Here is a 17355-nt window from a genome sequence, read left to right on the forward strand (position 1 = left end):
GGCGGCCAATAGCTGAGGCCGCCTGGGGTTGAACTCCAGGCAGTAGGCGGGCTCTGGGCTTTGACGGACGGAGAGCGAGGGCTTGAGTTAAGTTGGGTTATGTTGTGTTGAGTTGCATTGAGTTGTGGGTTGAATTGTTGAGTTGTGTTGAGTTGCGTTGCGTTGAGTTGTGGGTTGAGTTGTTGAGTGGCGTTGGGTTGAGTTGAGTTGACTTGGGTTGAGTTGAGTTCCGTTGACTTGTGTTGACTTGTCTTGAGTTGCATTGACTTGGGTTGAGTTGTGTTGACTTGGGTTGACTTGCATTGACTTGTGTTGAGTTGTGTTGACTTGCCTTGCGTTGTGTTGAGTTGCCTTGCATTGTGTTGAGCTGCGGACTTGTGTTGAGTTCTGTTGACTTGTCTTGAGTTGCGTTGACTTGCATTGAGTTGCCTTGCTTTGTGTTGAGTTGCGTTGACTTGTGTTGTGTTGCATTGAGCTGTATTGCATTGTGTTGCGTTGTTGAGTTGTGTCACCCTTCCCACCCTCAATCGGTTGAGTTGTGTTGAGTTGTGTTGACTTGTGTTGACTTGCGTTGATTGTGTTGACTTGCGTTGAGTTGTGTTGAGTTGCGTTGAATTGTGCTGAGTTGTGTCACCCTTCCCACCCTCAGTCGGTTGAGTTCTGTTGATTTGTGTTGACTTGCGTTGATTGTGTTGACTTGCGTTGAGTTGTGTTGAGTTGCGTTGAATTGTGTTGAGTTGTGTCACCCTTCCCACCCTCAATCGGTTGAGTTGTGTTGACTTGTGTTGACTTGTGTTGACTTGCGTTGATTGTGTTGACTTGCGTTGAGTTGTGTTGAGTTGCGTTGAATTGTGTTGAGTTGTGTCACCCTTCCCACCCTCAATCGGTTGAGTTGTGTTGAGTTGCGTTGAATTGTGTTGAGTTGTGTCACCCTTCCCGCCCTCAATCGGTTGAGTTGTGTTGAGTTACGTTGACTTGTGTTGAGTTGCGTTGACTTGAGTTGCGTTGACTTGTGTTGAGTTGAGTCATTAGGTTGTGTGTTGTGTTGTGTTGTGTTGTGTTGTGTTGTGTTGTGTTGTGTTGTGTTGTGTTGTGTTGTGTTGTGTTGTGTTGTGTTGTGTTGTGTCAATCGGTCACCTCATTGGCCAGCATCTCCAGCTGGCTCCTCTCCCTCCCTCCCTCCTCACTGAATTCCCCGCCCAGCTGCCAGACCTTGACTCCGCCCCCTCCGTCCCCGGCGGCCAATAGCTGAGGCCGCCTGGGGTTGAACTCCAGGCAGTAGGCGGGCTCTGGGCTTTGACGGACGGAGAACGAAGGCTTCTGGGAGTTTTGGCCGAAGTCAAAGAGATGGACTTCCCCTGGGGAAAAACCGGAGAAAGATTGAATAAATATTTATATGAAATATATTAAATTAATTTAATATAATCATTAAATTTAAGTATTTAATTTCATTTCATTTCATACAGGGAACAAAAAATAAATCAACATTAAATCGTTTTACTTTTAATTTCATTTATTAAATAAATATTAATATGAAAGATATTCAGTTCATTTAATATAATCAATAAATTTAAGGATTGAATTTAATATTGAATTTCATACAGGGAACAAAAATTAAATAAACATTAAATAGTTTTACTTTTAATTTCATTTATTAAATAAATATTAATATGAAAGATATTCAGTTCATTTAATATAATCAATAAATTTAAGGATTTAATTTAATATTGAATTTCATACAGGGAACAAAAATTAAATAAACGTTAAATAGTTTTACTTTTAATTGAATTTATTAAATAAATATTAATATGAAAGATATTCAGTTCATTTAATATAATCAATAAATTTAAGGATTTAATTTAATATTGAATTTCATACAGGGAACAAAAATTAAATAAACATTAAATAGTTTTACTTTTAATTTCATTTATTAAATAAATATTAATATGAAAGATATTCAGTTCATTTAATATAATCAATAAATTTAAGTATTTAATTTAATATTGAATTTCATACAGGGAACAAAAATTAAATAAACATTAAATAGTTTTACTTTTAATTTCATTTATTAAATAAATATTAATATGAAAGATATTCAGTTTAATAAACATTAAATATTTTAATAAACTTTAATTTAAAGAAATAAATCTTTTTATATTCAATATATTAAGTTAAATTTAATTTAATTTAATTTAATTTAATTTAATTTAATACAGGGAAATAAAAGGTTTATTTTCCATTTAATAATACAGGGAAGTACAAGTTTTAGTTTTAATTTAATTTATTAAATAAATATTAATATGAAAGATATTCAGTTCATTTAATATAATAATTAAATTTAAGTATTTAATTTAATTTAATTTCATACAGGGAACAAAAATTAAATAAACATTAAATATTTTAATAAACTTAAATTTAAAGAAAGAAATATTTTAATATTAAATATATTAAGTTAAATAAATACTTAATTTAATTTAATTTAATACAGGGAAATGAAAGGTTTGTTTTCCCTTTAATAATACAGGGAAATACAAGTTTTAGTTTTAATTTAATTTAATAATTTAATTTGATTGTTTCATTTCATTTCATTTCATACAGGGAAATTTAATTATTATTAATAGTAGTAGTAGTAATAGTAGTAGTAGCAGTAATAAGTGGCTGGGGAAGCCCAGGCAGGGTATAAAAAGTTAGTAGTTGTAGTAGCAGCAGCTGGGGAAGCCCAGGCAGGGTATAAATAATGTTATTGTTAGTAGTAGTAGTGGCTGAGGAAGTTAGTAGTAGTATAAAAGTTAGTAGTAGCAGCAGTAGCAGCAGCTGGGGAAGCCCAGGAAGGACATAAATAATAAGGTAGTACTAGTAGTAGTAGCAGCTGGGGAAGCCCAGGCAAGGTATAAATAATGTTATTGTTAGTAGTAGTAGTGGCTGAGGAAGTTAATAGTAGTATAAAAGTTAGTAGTAGCAGCAGTAGCAGCAGCTGGGGAAGCCCAGGAAGGACATAAATAATAAGGTAGTACTAGTAGTAGTAGCAGCTGGGGAAGCCCAGGCAGGGTATAAATAATGTTATTGTTAGTAGTAGTAGTGGCTGAGGAAGTTAGTAGTAGTATAAAAGTTAGTAGTAGCAGCAGTAGCAGCAGCTGGGGAAGCCCAGGAAGGACATAAATAATAAGGTAGTACTACTAGTAGTAGTAGCAGCTGGGGAAGCCCAGGCAAGGTATAAATAATAAGGTAGTACTACTAGTAGTAGCAGCAGTAGCAGCTGGGAAAGCCCAAGCAGGGTATAAATAATAAGTTGTTAGTAGTAGTAGTGGCTGGGGAAGTTAGTAGTAGTATAAAAAGTTAGTAGTAGTAGCAGCAGCTGGGGAAACCCAGGAAGGACATAAATAATAAGGTAGTACTAGTAGTAGTAGCAGCAGCTGGGGAAGCCCAGGCAAGGTGTAAATAATAAGGTAGTACTACTAGTAGTAGCAGCAGCAGGGAAAGCCCAAGCAGGCTATAAATAATAAGTTGTTAGTAGTAGCAGCAGCAGCTGGGGAAGCCCAGGCAGGGTATAAATAATGTTATTGTTAGTAGTAGTAGTGGCTGAGGAAGTTAGTAGTAGTATAAAAGTTAGTAGTAGCAGCAGTAGCAGCAGCTGGGGAAGCCCAGGAAGGACATAAATAATAAGGTAGTACTAGTAGTAGTAGCAGCAGCAGCTGGGGAAGCCCAGGAAGGGTATAAATAATGTTATTGTTAGTAGTAGTAGTGGCTGAGGAAGTTAGTAGTAGTATAAAAGTTAGTAGTAGCAGCAGTAGCAGCAGCTGGGGAAGCCCAGGAAGGACATAAATAATAAGGTAGTACTAGTAGTAGTAGCAGCTGGGGAAGCCCAGGCAGGGTATAAATAATGTTATTGTTAGTAGTAGTAGTGGCTGAGGAAGTTAGGAGTAGTATAAAAGTTAGTAGTAGCAGCAGTAGCAGCAGCTGGGGAAGCCCAGGAAGGACATAAATAATAAGGTAGTACTAGTAGTAGTAGCAGCTGGGGAAGCCCAGGCAAGGTATAAATAATGTTATTGTTAGTAGTAGTAGTGGCTGAGGAAGTTAATAGTAGTATAAAAGTTAGTAGTAGCAGCAGTAGCAGCAGCTGGGGAAGCCCAGGAAGGACATAAATAATAAGGTAGTACTAGTAGTAGTAGCAGCTGGGGAAGCCCAGGCAGGGTATAAATAATGTTATTGTTAGTAGTAGTAGTGGCTGAGGAAGTTAGTAGTAGTATAAAAGTTAGTAGTAGCAGCAGTAGCAGCAGCTGGGGAAGCCCAGGAAGGACATAAATAATAAGGTAGTACTACTAGTAGTAGTAGCAGCTGGGGAAGCCCAGGCAAGGTATAAATAATAAGGTAGTACTACTAGTAGTAGCAGCAGTAGCAGCTGGGAAAGCCCAAGCAGGGTATAAATAATAAGTTGTTAGTAGTAGTAGTGGCTGGGGAAGTTAGTAGTAGTATAAAAAGTTAGTAGTAGTAGCAGCAGCTGGGGAAACCCAGGAAGGACATAAATAATAAGGTAGTACTAGTAGTAGTAGCAGCAGCTGGGGAAGCCCAGGCAAGGTGTAAATAATAAGGTAGTACTACTAGTAGTAGCAGCAGCAGGGAAAGCCCAAGCAGGCTATAAATAATAAGTTGTTAGTAGTAGCAGCAGCAGCTGGGGAAGCCCAGGCAGGGTATAAATAATGTTATTGTTAGTAGTAGTAGTGGCTGAGGAAGTTAGTAGTAGTATAAAAGTTAGTAGTAGCAGCAGTAGCAGCAGCTGGGGAAGCCCAGGAAGGACATAAATAATAAGGTAGTACTAGTAGTAGTAGCAGCAGCTGGGGAAGCCCAGGAAGGGTATAAATAATGTTATTGTTAGTAGTAGTAGTGGCTGAGGAAGTTAGTAGTAGTATAAAAGTTAGTAGTAGCAGCAGTAGCAGCAGCTGGGGAAGCCCAGGAAGGACATAAATAATAAGGTAGTACTAGTAGTAGTAGCAGCTGGGGAAGCCCAGGCAGGGTATAAATAATGTTATTGTTAGTAGTAGTAGTGGCTGAGGAAGTTAGTAGTAGTATAAAAGTTAGTAGTAGCAGCAGTAGCAGCAGCTGGGGAAGCCCAGGAAGGACATAAATAATAAGGTAGTACTAGTAGTAGTAGCAGCTGGGGAAGCCCAGGCAGGGTATAAATAATAAGGTAGTACTACTAGTAGTAATAGCAGCAGTAGCAGCAGCAGCAGCAGGGAAAGCCCAAGCAGGGTATAAATAATAAGTTGTTAGTAGTAGCAGCAGCAGCTGGGGAAGCCCAGGCAGGGTATAAATAATGTTATTGTTAGTAGTAGTAGTGGCTGAGGAAGTTAGTAGTAGTATAAAAGTTAGTAGTAGCAGCAGTAGCAGCAGCTGGGGAAGCCCAGGAAGGACATAAATAATAAGGTAGTACTAGTAGTAGTAGCAGCTGGGGAAGCCCAGGCAGGGTATAAATAATGTTATTGTTAGTAGTAGTAGTGGCTGAGGAAGTTAGGAGTAGTATAAAAGTTAGTAGTAGCAGCAGTAGCAGCAGCTGGGGAAGCCCAGGAAGGACATAAATAATAAGGTAGTACTTGTAGTAGCAGCAGCTGGGGAAGCCCAGGCAAGGTATAAATAATAAGGTAGTACTCCTAGTAGTAGCAGCAGTAGCAGCAGCAGCAGCAGCAGCAGGGAAAGCCCAAGCAGGGGATAAATAATAAGTTGTTAGTAGTAGCAGCAGCAGCTGGGGAAGCCCAGGCAGGGTATAAATAATGTTATTGTTAGTAGTAGTAGTGGCTGAGGAAGTTAGTAGTAGTATAAAAGTTAGTAGTAGCAGCAGTAGCAGCAGCTGGGGAAGCCCAGGAAGGACATAAATAATAAGGTAGTACTAGTAGTAGTAGCAGCAGCTGGGGAAGCCCAGGCAAGGTATAAATAATAAGGTAGTACTACTACTACTAGTAGTAGTAGCAGTAGCAGCAGTAGCAGCAGCTGGGGAAGCCCAGGAAGGACATAAATAATAAGGTAGTACTAGTAGTAGTAGCAGCTGGGGAAGCCCAGGCAGGGTATAAATAATGTTATTGTTAGTAGTAGTAGTGGCTGAGGAAGTTAGTAGTAGTATAAAAGTTAGTAGTAGCAGCAGTAGCAGCAGCTGGGGAAGCCCAGGAAGGACATAAATAATAAGGTAGTACTAGTAGTAGTAGCAGCTGGGGAAGCCCAGGCAGGGTATAAATAATAAGGTAGTACTACTAGTAGTAATAGCAGCAGTAGCAGCAGCAGCAGCAGGGAAAGCCCAAGCAGGGTATAAATAATAAGTTGTTAGTAGTAGCAGCAGCAGCTGGGGAAGCCCAGGCAGGGTATAAATAATGTTATTGTTAGTAGTAGTAGTGGCTGAGGAAGTTAGTAGTAGTATAAAAGTTAGTAGTAGCAGCAGTAGCAGCAGCTGGGGAAGCCCAGGAAGGACATAAATAATAAGGTAGTACTAGTAGTAGTAGCAGCTGGGGAAGCCCAGGCAGGGTATAAATAATGTTATTGTTAGTAGTAGTAGTGGCTGAGGAAGTTAGGAGTAGTATAAAAGTTAGTAGTAGCAGCAGTAGCAGCAGCTGGGGAAGCCCAGGAAGGACATAAATAATAAGGTAGTACTTGTAGTAGCAGCAGCTGGGGAAGCCCAGGCAAGGTATAAATAATAAGGTAGTACTCCTAGTAGTAGCAGCAGTAGCAGCAGCAGCAGCAGCAGCAGGGAAAGCCCAAGCAGGGGATAAATAATAAGTTGTTAGTAGTAGCAGCAGCAGCTGGGGAAGCCCAGGCAGGGTATAAATAATGTTATTGTTAGTAGTAGTAGTGGCTGAGGAAGTTAGTAGTAGTATAAAAGTTAGTAGTAGCAGCAGTAGCAGCAGCTGGGGAAGCCCAGGAAGGACATAAATAATAAGGTAGTACTAGTAGTAGTAGCAGCAGCTGGGGAAGCCCAGGCAAGGTATAAATAATAAGGTAGTACTACTACTAGTAGTAGTAGTAGCAGTAGCAGCAGCAGCAGCAGCTGGGAAAGCCCAAGCAGGGTATAAATAATAAGTTGTTAGTAGTAGCAGCAGCAGCTGGGGAAGCCCAGGCAGGGTATAAATAATGTTATTGTTAGTAGTAGTAGTGGCTGAGGAAGTTAGTAGTAGTATAAAAGTTAGTAGTAGCAGCAGTAGCAGCAGCTGGGGAAGCCCAGGAAGGACATAAATAATAAGGTAGTACTAGTAGTAGTAGCAGCAGCTGGGGAAGCCCAGGCAAGGTGTAAATAATAAGGTAGTACTACTAGTAGTAGTAGCAGCAGTAGCAGCAGCAGCAGCAGGGAAAGCCCAAGCAGGGTATAAATAATAAGTTGTTAGTAGTAGCAGCAGCAGCTGGGGAAGCCCAGGCAGGGTATAAATAATGTTATTGTTAGTAGTAGTAGTGGCTGAGGAAGTTAGTAGTAGTATAAAAGTTAGTAGTAGCAGCAGTAGCAGCAGCTGGGGAAGCCCAGGAAGGACATAAATAATAAGGTAGTACTAGTAGTAGTAGCAGCAGCTGGGGAAGCCCAGGCAAGGTATAAATAATAAGGTAGTACTACTACTAGTAGTAGCAGCAGTAGCAGCAGCAGCAGCTGGGAAAGCCCAAGCAGGGTATAAATAACGTTGTTGTTAGTAGTAGTAGTGGCTGGGGAAGTTAGTAGTAGTATAAAAAGTTAGTAGTAGCAGCAGCAGCTGGGGAAACCCAGGAAGGACATAAATAATAAGGTAGTACTAGTAGTAGTAGCAGCAGCTGGGGAAGCCCAGGCAAGGTGTAAATAATAAGGTAGTACTACTAGTAGTAGCAGCAGTAGCAGCAGCAGCAGCAGCTGGGAAAGCCCAAGCAGGGTATAAATAATGTTGTTGTTATTAGTAGTAGTGGCTGAGGAAGTTAGTAGTAGTATAAAAGTTAGTAGTGGCAGCAGTAGCAGCAGCTGGGGAAGCCCAGGAAGGACATAAATAATAAGGTAGTACTAGTAGTAGTAGCAGCAGCTGGGGAAGCCCAGGCAAGGTGTAAATAATAAGGTAGTACTACTAGTAGTAGCAGCAGTAGCAGCAGCAGCAGCAGGGAAAGCCCAAGCAGGGTATAAATAATAAGTTGTTAGTAGTAGCAGCAGCAGCTGGGGAAGCCCAGGCAGGGTATAAATAATGTTATTGTTAGTAGTAGTAGTGGCTGAGGAAGTTAGTAGTAGTATAAAAGTTAGTAGTAGCAGCAGTAGCAGCAGCTGGGGAAGCCCAGGAAGGACATAAATAATAAGGTAGTACTAGTAGTAGTAGCAGCAGCTGGGGAAGCCCAGGCAAGGTATAAATAATAAGGTAGTACTACTAGTAGTAACACCAGTAGCAGCAGCAGCAGCAGCTGGGAAAGCCCAAGCAGGGTATAAATAATAAGTTGTTAGTAGTAGCAGCAGCAGCTGGGGAAGCCCGGGCAGGGTATAAATAATAAGGTAGTAGCAGCAGTAGTAGTAGTAGCAGCAGTAGCAGCAGCAGCAGCTGGGAAAGCCCAAGCAGGGTATAAATAATGTTATTGTTAGTAGTAGTAGTGGCTGAGGAAGTTAGTAGTAGTATAAAAGTTAGTAGTAGCAGCAGTAGCAGCAGCTGGGGAAGCCCAGGAAGGACATAAATAATAAGGTAGTACTAGTAGTAGTAGCAGCAGCTGGGGAAGCCCAGGCAAGGTATAAATAATAAGGTAGTACTACTACTAGTAGTAGCAGCAGTAGCAGCAGCAGCAGCTGGGAAAGCCCAAGCAGGGTATAAATAACGTTGTTGTTAGTAGTAGTAGTGGCTGGGGAAGTTAGTAGTAGTATAAAAAGTTAGTAGTAGCAGCAGCAGCTGGGGAAACCCAGGAAGGACATAAATAATAAGGTAGTACTAGTAGTAGTAGCAGCAGCTGGGGAAGCCCAGGCAAGGTGTAAATAATAAGGTAGTACTACTAGTAGTAGCAGCAGTAGCAGCAGCAGCAGCAGCTGGGAAAGCCCAAGCAGGGTATAAATAATGTTGTTGTTATTAGTAGTAGTGGCTGAGGAAGTTAGTAGTAGTATAAAAGTTAGTAGTGGCAGCAGTAGCAGCAGCTGGGGAAGCCCAGGAAGGACATAAATAATAAGGTAGTACTAGTAGTAGTAGCAGCAGCTGGGGAAGCCCAGGCAAGGTGTAAATAATAAGGTAGTACTACTACTAGTAGTAGCAGCAGTAGCAGCAGCAGCAGCAGCTGGGAAAGCCCAAGCAGGGTATAAATAATAAGTTGTTAGTAGTAGCAGCAGCAGCTGGGGAAGCCCAGGCAGGGTATAAATAATGTTATTGTTAGTAGTAGTAGTGGCTGAGGAAGTTAGTAGTAGTATAAAAGTTAGTAGTAGCAGCAGTAGCAGCAGCTGGGGAAACCCAGGAAGGACATAAATAATAAGGTAGTACTAGTAGTAGTAGCAGCAGCTGGGGAAGCCCAGGCAAGGTATAAATAATAAGGTAGTACTACTAGTAGTAGCAGCAGTAGCAGCAGTAGCAGCAGCAGCAGCTAGGAAAGCCCAAGCAGGGTATAAATAATAAGTTGTTAGTAGTAGCAGCAGCAGCTGGGGAAGCCCAGGCAGGGTATAAATAATAAGGTAGTACTACTAGTAGTAGCAGTAGCAGCTGGGGAAGCCCAAGCAGGGTAGCAGCAGGGGAAGCCTAGGCAGGGTATAAATAATAAGTTATTATTAGTAATAGTAATACTAGTGGCTGGGGGAGCCCAGGGATGGTATTTAGTAGTAGTAGTAGTACCTGGGGAATCCCAGGGAGGGCATAAATAATAAGGTAGTAGTAGTGACTGAGGAAGCCCCAGCAGGGTATAAAAAGTTGTTAGTAGTAGTAGTATTAGTGAGTGTGGAAGCCCAGTAAGGGTATAAATAATAAGTTAGTAGGAGTAGTAAGTGGCTGGGGAAGCCCAGGCAGGGTATAAATAATAAGGTAGTACTACTAGTAGTAGCAGCAGCTGGGGAAGCCCAGGGAGGGTATAAATAAGAAGTTGTTGTTATTATTAATAGTAGCACTAGTGGCTGGGGAAGCCCAGGCAGGGTATAAAAAAGTAGTACTAGTAGTAGTAGTAGTAGTAGTAGTAGCAGAGGCAGCGCAGTTGGGGAAGCCCAGGCAGGGTGTAAATAATAAGGTAGTACTACTAGTAGTAGCAGCAGTAGCAGCTGGAGAAGCCCAGACAAAGTATAAATAATAGTAATAGTAGTAATATAGTAGTAATAGTAGTAATAGCAGCAGCAGCTGGGGAAGCCCAGGCAGGGTATAACTAATAAGGTACTAGTACTACTAGTAGTAGTAATAGCAGCAGCAGTAGCAGTAGCAGCTGGGGAAGCCCAGGCAGGCTATAAATAATTTGTTGTTATTATTATTATTAGTAGTAGTAGTAAGTGGCTGGTGCAGCCCAGGCAGGGTATAAATAATAAGGTAGTACTAGTAGTAGAAGCAGCTGGGGAAGCCCAGGCAGGGTATAAATAATAAGTTGTTGTTATTAGTAGTAGTAGTAGTAAGTGGCTGGTGCAGCCCAGGCAGGGTATAAATAATACGGTAGTACTAGTAGTAGAAGCAGCTGGGGAAGCCCAGGCAGGGTATAAATAATAAGTTGTTATTATTATTATTATTATTATTAGTAGTAGTAGTAGTAGTAGTAAGTGGCTGAGGCAGCCCAGGTGGGGTATAAATAATACTGTAGTACTAGTAGTAGAAGCAGCTGGGGAAGCCCAAGCAGGGTATAAATAATAAGTTGTTATTATTAGTAGTAGTAGTAGTAGTAGTAGTAAGTGGCTGAGGCAGCCCAGGCGGGGTATAAATAATACGGTAGTACTAGTAGTAGAAGCAGCTGGGGAAGCCCAGGCAGGGTATAAATAATAAGTTGTTATTATTATTATTAGTAGTAGTAGTAAGTGGCTGGTGCAGCCCAGGCAGGGTATAAATAATAAGGTAGTACTAGTAGTAGAAGCAGCTGGGGAAGCCCAGGCAGGGTATAAATAATAAGTTGTTGTTATTATTATTATTAGTAGTAGTAGTAGTAGTAGTAGTAGTAAGTGGCTGGTGCAGCCCAGGCGGGGTATAAATAATAAGGTAGTACTAGTAGTAGAAGCAGCTGGGGAAGCCCAGGCAGGGTATATATAATAAGTTGTTGTTATTATTATTATTATTAGTAGTAGTAGTAGTAGTAAGTGGCTGAGGCAGCCCAGGCGGGGTATAAATAATACGGTAGTACTAGTAGTAGAAGCAGCTGGGGAAGCCCAGGCAGGGTATAAATACTAAGTAGTTATTTGTCAGAGCTGAGCCCCTGACATTATTATTATTAATAGTAGTAGTAGTAGTAATAATATTAATAGTAGTAGTGGTTGGGGAAGCCCAGACAGGGTAGTGGTAGTAGTAGTAATAGTAGTAGTACCTTCCCCGGTAGCGGCGGCGAAGACCAGGGGCCGGATGGGGGACCACCTGACGCCGAAAACATACTTCTTGGAGAGTTGCAGGGATACTAGGGGCTGGGCCTGGAGCATGGAGTAGAGGTGAACGTGGCCGTCGGTTCCTCCGCTCAGAAACAGGTTCCTCTCGGGAGGAAAGGTAATAAACAAAAGAGTAGTAAGTAATAAGAATAATAAGTAATAAGAAGTAAGAAGTAAGAAGTAACAAGTAAGTAATAATAAGTAACAAGTAATAAGTAACAAGTAATAAGTAACAAGTAAGTAATAATAAGTAACAAGTAATAAGTAACAAGTAAGTAATAAGTAACAAGTAAGTAATAAGTAACAAGTAAGTAATAATAAGTAACAAGTAATAAGTAACAAGTAAGTAATAATAAGTAACAAGTAATAAGTAACAAAAATGGAATTAGTAAAAAAAAGGAATTAGTAAGAACAATAATAGCTAAAAGGAGTAATTCCAAGGAGTAAGAAGCAAAAGTAAGTGAGGAGTAGAAGGAATAATGGTGAGTAAGAGGAACAGGGACAAGTAATAGGAGTAAGTAATGATAAGTAGAAGAAATAAGTAAAAAAGAAAGGAATTAGTAAAAGCAGTAAGTAATACCGAAAAGGAGTAATTCCAAGGAGTAAGAAGCAAAAATAAGGGATTAGTAAAAGGAGTAATGGTAAGTAAAAGGAACAGGGACAAGTAATAGGAGTAAGTAATAATAAGTAGAAGTAATAAGTAAAAAAGGAATTAGTAAAAGCAGTAAGTAATACCGAAAAGGAGTAATTCCAAGGAGTAAGAAGCAAAAATAAGGGATTAGTAAAAGGAGTAATGGTAAGTAAAAGGAACAGGGACAAGTAATAGGAGTAAGTAATAATAAGTAGAAGTAATAAGTAAAAAAGGAATTAGTAAAAGCAGTAAGTAATACCGAAAAGGAGTAATTCCAAGGAGTAAGAAGCAAAAATAAGGGATTAGTAAAAGGAGTAATGGTAAGTAAAAGGAACAGGGACAAGTAATAGGAGTAAGTAATAATAAGTAGAAGTAATAAGTAAAAAAGGAATTAGTAAAAGCAGTAAGTAATACCGAAAAGGAGTAATTCCAAGGAGTAAGAAGCAAAAATAAGGGATTAGTAAAAGGAGTAATGGTAAGTAAAAGGAACAGGGACAAGTAATAGGAGTAAGTAATAATAAGTAGAAGTAATAAGTAAAAAAGGAATTAGTAAAAGCAGTAAGTAATACCGAAAAGGAGTAATTCCAAGGAGTAAGAAGCAAAAATAAGGGATTAGTAAAAGGAGTAATGGTAAGTAAAAGGAACAGGGACAAGTAATAGGAGTAAGTAATGATAAGTAGAAGTAATAAGTAAAAAAGGAATTAGTAAAAGCAGTAAGTAATACCGAAAAGGAGTAATTCCAAGGAGTAAGAAGCAAAAATAAGGGATTAGTAAAAGGAGTAATGGTAAGTAAAAGGAACAGGGACAAGTAATAGGAGTAGGTAATAATAAGTAGAAGTAATAAGTAAAAAAGGAATTAGTAAAAGCAGTAAGTAATACCGAAAAGGAGTAATTCCAAGGAGTAAGAAGCAAAAATAAGGGATTAGTAAAAGGAGTAATGGTAAGTAAAAGGAACAGGGACAAGTAATAGGAGTAAGTAATGATAAGTAGAAGTAATAATAAGTAATTAGTAAAAGCAACAAGTATGTAAAAGTAACAAGCGAGTAAAACTAAGTAAAGAGTAATAATAAGCCAAAGTAAGAAGTATTAAGAATAAGTGAAAGTAATAAGCAAAAGAAGTAATAAGTGAAAGTAAGGAGTAAGAAGCAAAAGTAAGTGAGGAGTAGAAGGAATAATGGTGAGTAAGAGGAACAGGGACAAGTAATAGGAGTAAGTAATGATAAGTAGAAGTAATAATAAGTAATTAGTAAAAGCAACAAGTATGTAAAAGTAACAAGCGAGTAAAACTAAGTAAAGAGTAATAATAAGCCAAAGTAAGAAGTATTAAGAATAAGTAAAAGTAATCAGCAAAAGAAGTAATAAGTGAAAGTAGTAAGTAAAAATAAGTAATAAGAGAAAATAAGTAATATATAAAAACAATAAGAAGGAAAAGTTATAAGTAACTAGTCATTGGTAACAGTAATAAGGAATAATATGTAACAGTCATAAGTAAAAATAATTAAGAAGTAATTAAAAGTAACAAGTAAAAGTAAAAGTAATAAGTAAGTAATTAGCATAAGCAAGAAGTAAAAGCAGTAAGAAGTAACAGTATTAAGCAGTAAGTAAAAAAAGCAAAGACAGTAATAATAAGTAAAAGTAACAAGTAATTAGTAATTAGTAATTAGTACAAGCAATAAGTAAAAACTAAAAGAAGTATCAAGAAACAAGTAAAAGTAGAAAGTAATAAGTAAAAGCAGTAAGAATAATAGTAATATGTAAGAGTAATAAGTAAAAAAAGTAATAATAGGTAAAGGTAAAAGTAGTAATAACAATAACAAAACAGCAAAATAAACAAAACAACAAACAACAATAATACAATGTCTTCCTATCATAATAACAATAACAATAACAAAATCTTCCAGTAGTACTGCTACTAGTAGTAGTAGTAATAACATCAACATCATCAATAATAACAATAATAATAGTAATAGTAACAATAATAATATGTTCCTGTAGTAGTAATAATAATATCAACATCAATAATAACAATAATAGTAATAGTAACAATAATAATATCTTCCAGTAGTAGTAGTAGTAGTAGTAGTAGTAGTAACATCAACATCATCAATAATAATAATAACAATAATAATAGTAATAGTAACAATAATAATATCTTCCAGTAGTAGTAGTAATAGTAACATCAACATCAATAATAACAATAGTAATAGTAATAGTAACAATAATAATATCTTCTGTAGTAGTAGTAATAACATCAATATCAATAATAACAATAATAGTAGTAATAATAATAATAATAATAATAATAATAATAATAATAGTAACAATAATAATATCTTCCAGTAGTAGTAGTAATAGTAACATCAACATCAATAATAACAATAATAATAATAGTAATAGTAACAATAATAATATCTTCCTGTACTAGTAACAACAACAACAACAACAACAACCTCCTGTAATAATGATAATGATAATAATTATTCCACAACCACAAAATATCATCCTCTTTCAATAATAATAATAATAATAATAATAATGTCTTCCTATCATCATCTTTCAATAATAATAATAATGTTTTCCTATCATCATCTTTCAATAATAATAATAATAATGATAATAATAATGTTTTCCTATCATCATCTTTCAATAATAATAATAATAATAATAATAATAATAATGATAATAATAATGTTTTCCTATCATCATCTTTCAATAATAATAATAATAATGATAATAATAATGTTTTCCTATCATCATCTTTCAATAATAATAATAATAATAATAATGTTTTCCTATCATCATCTTTCAATAATAATAATAATAATAATAATAATAATAATAATAATAATGTTTTCCTATCATCATCTTTCAATAATAATAATAATAATAATAATAATGTTTTCCTATCATCATCTTTCAATAATAATAATAATAATAATAATAATAATAATGTCTTCCTATCCTCATCTTTCAATAATAATAATAATAATAATAATAATAATAATAATAATGTTTTCCTATCATCTTTCAATAATAATAATAATAATAATAATAATAATAATAATGTCTTCCTATCCTCATCTTTCAATAATAATAATAATAATGATAATAATAATAATAATAATAATAATAATGTCTTCCTATCCTCATCTTTCAATAATAATAATAATAATAATAATAATAATAATAATAATAATAATGTCTTCCTATCCTCATCTTTCAATAATAATAATAATAATGATAATAATAATAATAATAATAATAATAATAATAATAATAATGTCTTCCTATCCTCATCTTTCAATAATAATAATAATAATAATAATAATAATAATAATAATAATAATGTCTTCCTATCCTCATCTTTCAATAATAATAATAATAATGATAATAATAATAATAATAATAATAATGTCTTCCTATCATCATCTTTCAATAATAATAATAATAATAATAATAATAATAATAATAATAATAATGTTTTCCTATCATCTTTCAATAATAATAATAATAATAATAATGTTTTCCTATCATCATCTTTTTTTAATAATAATAATAATAATAATAATAATAATAATAATAATAATAATAATAAATAAATGCCCCCTGGGCCTCACCTGTGGAACGGCGAGCAGCTGACCGAATAGACGGGCCCGCCGTGGGGCGCGAAGGCCATCTGGGCGGGGGCCTTGAGGGGCAGGCCGCCCCCCAAGTGGGGCCGCCCCACGGCGGGGGTCTCGGCCCCCGCCCAGCACTTGAGGAGGTCGCCTCCTTCGGTCCCGGCCACGAAGACCAGGGGGTCAAAGGGGGAGAAGGAGAGGGCCGTGACCCCCAGCGGGGCGTCCCCACGGGAAATCTGTGGGGCAGGAGAGGAGGAAATGAGGGGGCTGTGAGTTAAAATGGGAAATCTGTGGGGCAGGAGGGTGGCGCCCCCCATAATGCGATGGGGCAGGAGAAGGAAATCTGTGGGGCAGGAGGAGGAAAGGAGGGGGACCTGAGTTCCCACGGAAAATCTGTGGGACAGCAGAAGGAGGGGGTTGTGAGTTCCCAAGGGGGTGCCCCCCATAATGCTGTGGGGCAGGAGAGGAGGAAATGAGGGGGTTGTGAGTTAAAACGGGAAATCTGTGGGGCAGGAGGAGGAAAGGAGGGGGACCTGAGTTCCCAGGGTGGCGTCCCCACAGGAAATCTGTGGGGCAGGAGAAGGAAAGTAGGGGGTTGTGAGTTCCCACGGGAAATCAGTGGGGCAGCAGAAGGAGGGGGTTGTGAGTTCCCAAGGTGGTGCCCCCCATAATGCTGTGGGGCAGGAGGAAAGGAGGAAAGGAGGGGATTGTGAGTTCCCAAGGGAGTGCCCCCCATAATGCTGTGGGGCAGGAGGAAAGTAGGGGTTGTGAGTTCCCAAGGGAGTGCCCCCCATAATGCTGTGGGGCAGGAGGAAAGGAGGGGGTTGTGAGTTCCCAAGGGAGTGCCCCATAATGCTGTGGGGCAGGAGGAAAGGAGGGGGTTGTGAGTTCCCAAGGGGGTGCCCCATAATGCTGTGGGGCAGGAGGAAAGGAGGGGGTTGTGAGTTCCCAAGGGGGTGCCCTCCATAATGCTGTGGGGCAGGAGAGGAGGGGGTTGTGAGTTAAAACGGGAAATCTGTGGGGCAGGAGCTGGCGCCCCCCATAATGCTGTGGGGCAGGAAGAGGAAAGGGCAGGGGGACCTGAGTTCCCAGGGTGGCGTCCCCACAGGAAATTTGTGGGGCAGGAGAAGGAAAGTAGGGGGTTGTGAGTTCCCACGGGAAATCTGTGGGGCAGCAGAAGGAGGGGGTTGTGAGTTCCCAAGGTGGTGCCCCCCATAATACTGTGAGGCAGGAGAGGAGGAAATGAGGGGGTTGTGAGTTAAAACGGGAAATCTGTGGGGCAGGAGGGTCGCGCCCCCCATAATGCTGTGGGGCAGGAGGAGGAAAGGAGGGGGACCTGAGTACCCAGGGTGGTATCCCCACAGGAAATCTGTGGGGCAGGAGAAGGAAAGTAGGGGGTTGTGAATTCCCACGGGAAATCTGTGGGGCAGCAGAAGGAGGGGGTTGTGAGTTCCCAAGGGGGTGCCCCCCATAATGCTGTGGGGCAGGAGGAAAGTAGGGGTTGTGAGTTCCCAAGGGAGTGCCCCCCATAATGCTGTGGGGCAGGAGGAAAGTAGGGGTTGTGAGTTCCCAAGGGAGTGCCCCCCATAATGCTGTGGGGCAGGAGGAAAGGAGGGGGTTGTGAG

The 17355-nt window shown here is 38.7% G+C and overlaps 1 protein-coding gene across 1 annotated transcript in view; it reads right to left on the reverse strand.

Annotated features, from left to right (window-relative positions):
* Positions 1-1095: 1095 nt before the first annotated feature.
* DYNC2I2 (dynein 2 intermediate chain 2) overlaps positions 1096-17355 on the reverse strand; it is a 44502-nt gene continuing 28242 nt past the window's right edge. The window contains exons 7-9 of the mRNA XM_081846686.1: positions 15728-15966; positions 11425-11582; positions 1096-1358 (exon numbers count right to left, since the gene is read on the reverse strand). Of these exons, the coding sequence (XP_081702812.1) occupies positions 1126-1358; positions 11425-11582; positions 15728-15966 (630 nt within the window). The 3' untranslated portion in view covers positions 1096-1125. The remainder of the gene's footprint in view (positions 1359-11424; positions 11583-15727; positions 15967-17355) is intronic.

Source organism: Podarcis erhardii (assembly GCF_964252035.2).
Source record: "Podarcis erhardii genome assembly, chromosome: Z".
In the NCBI taxonomy this organism is placed as follows: domain Eukaryota; kingdom Metazoa; phylum Chordata; class Lepidosauria; order Squamata; family Lacertidae; genus Podarcis; species Podarcis erhardii.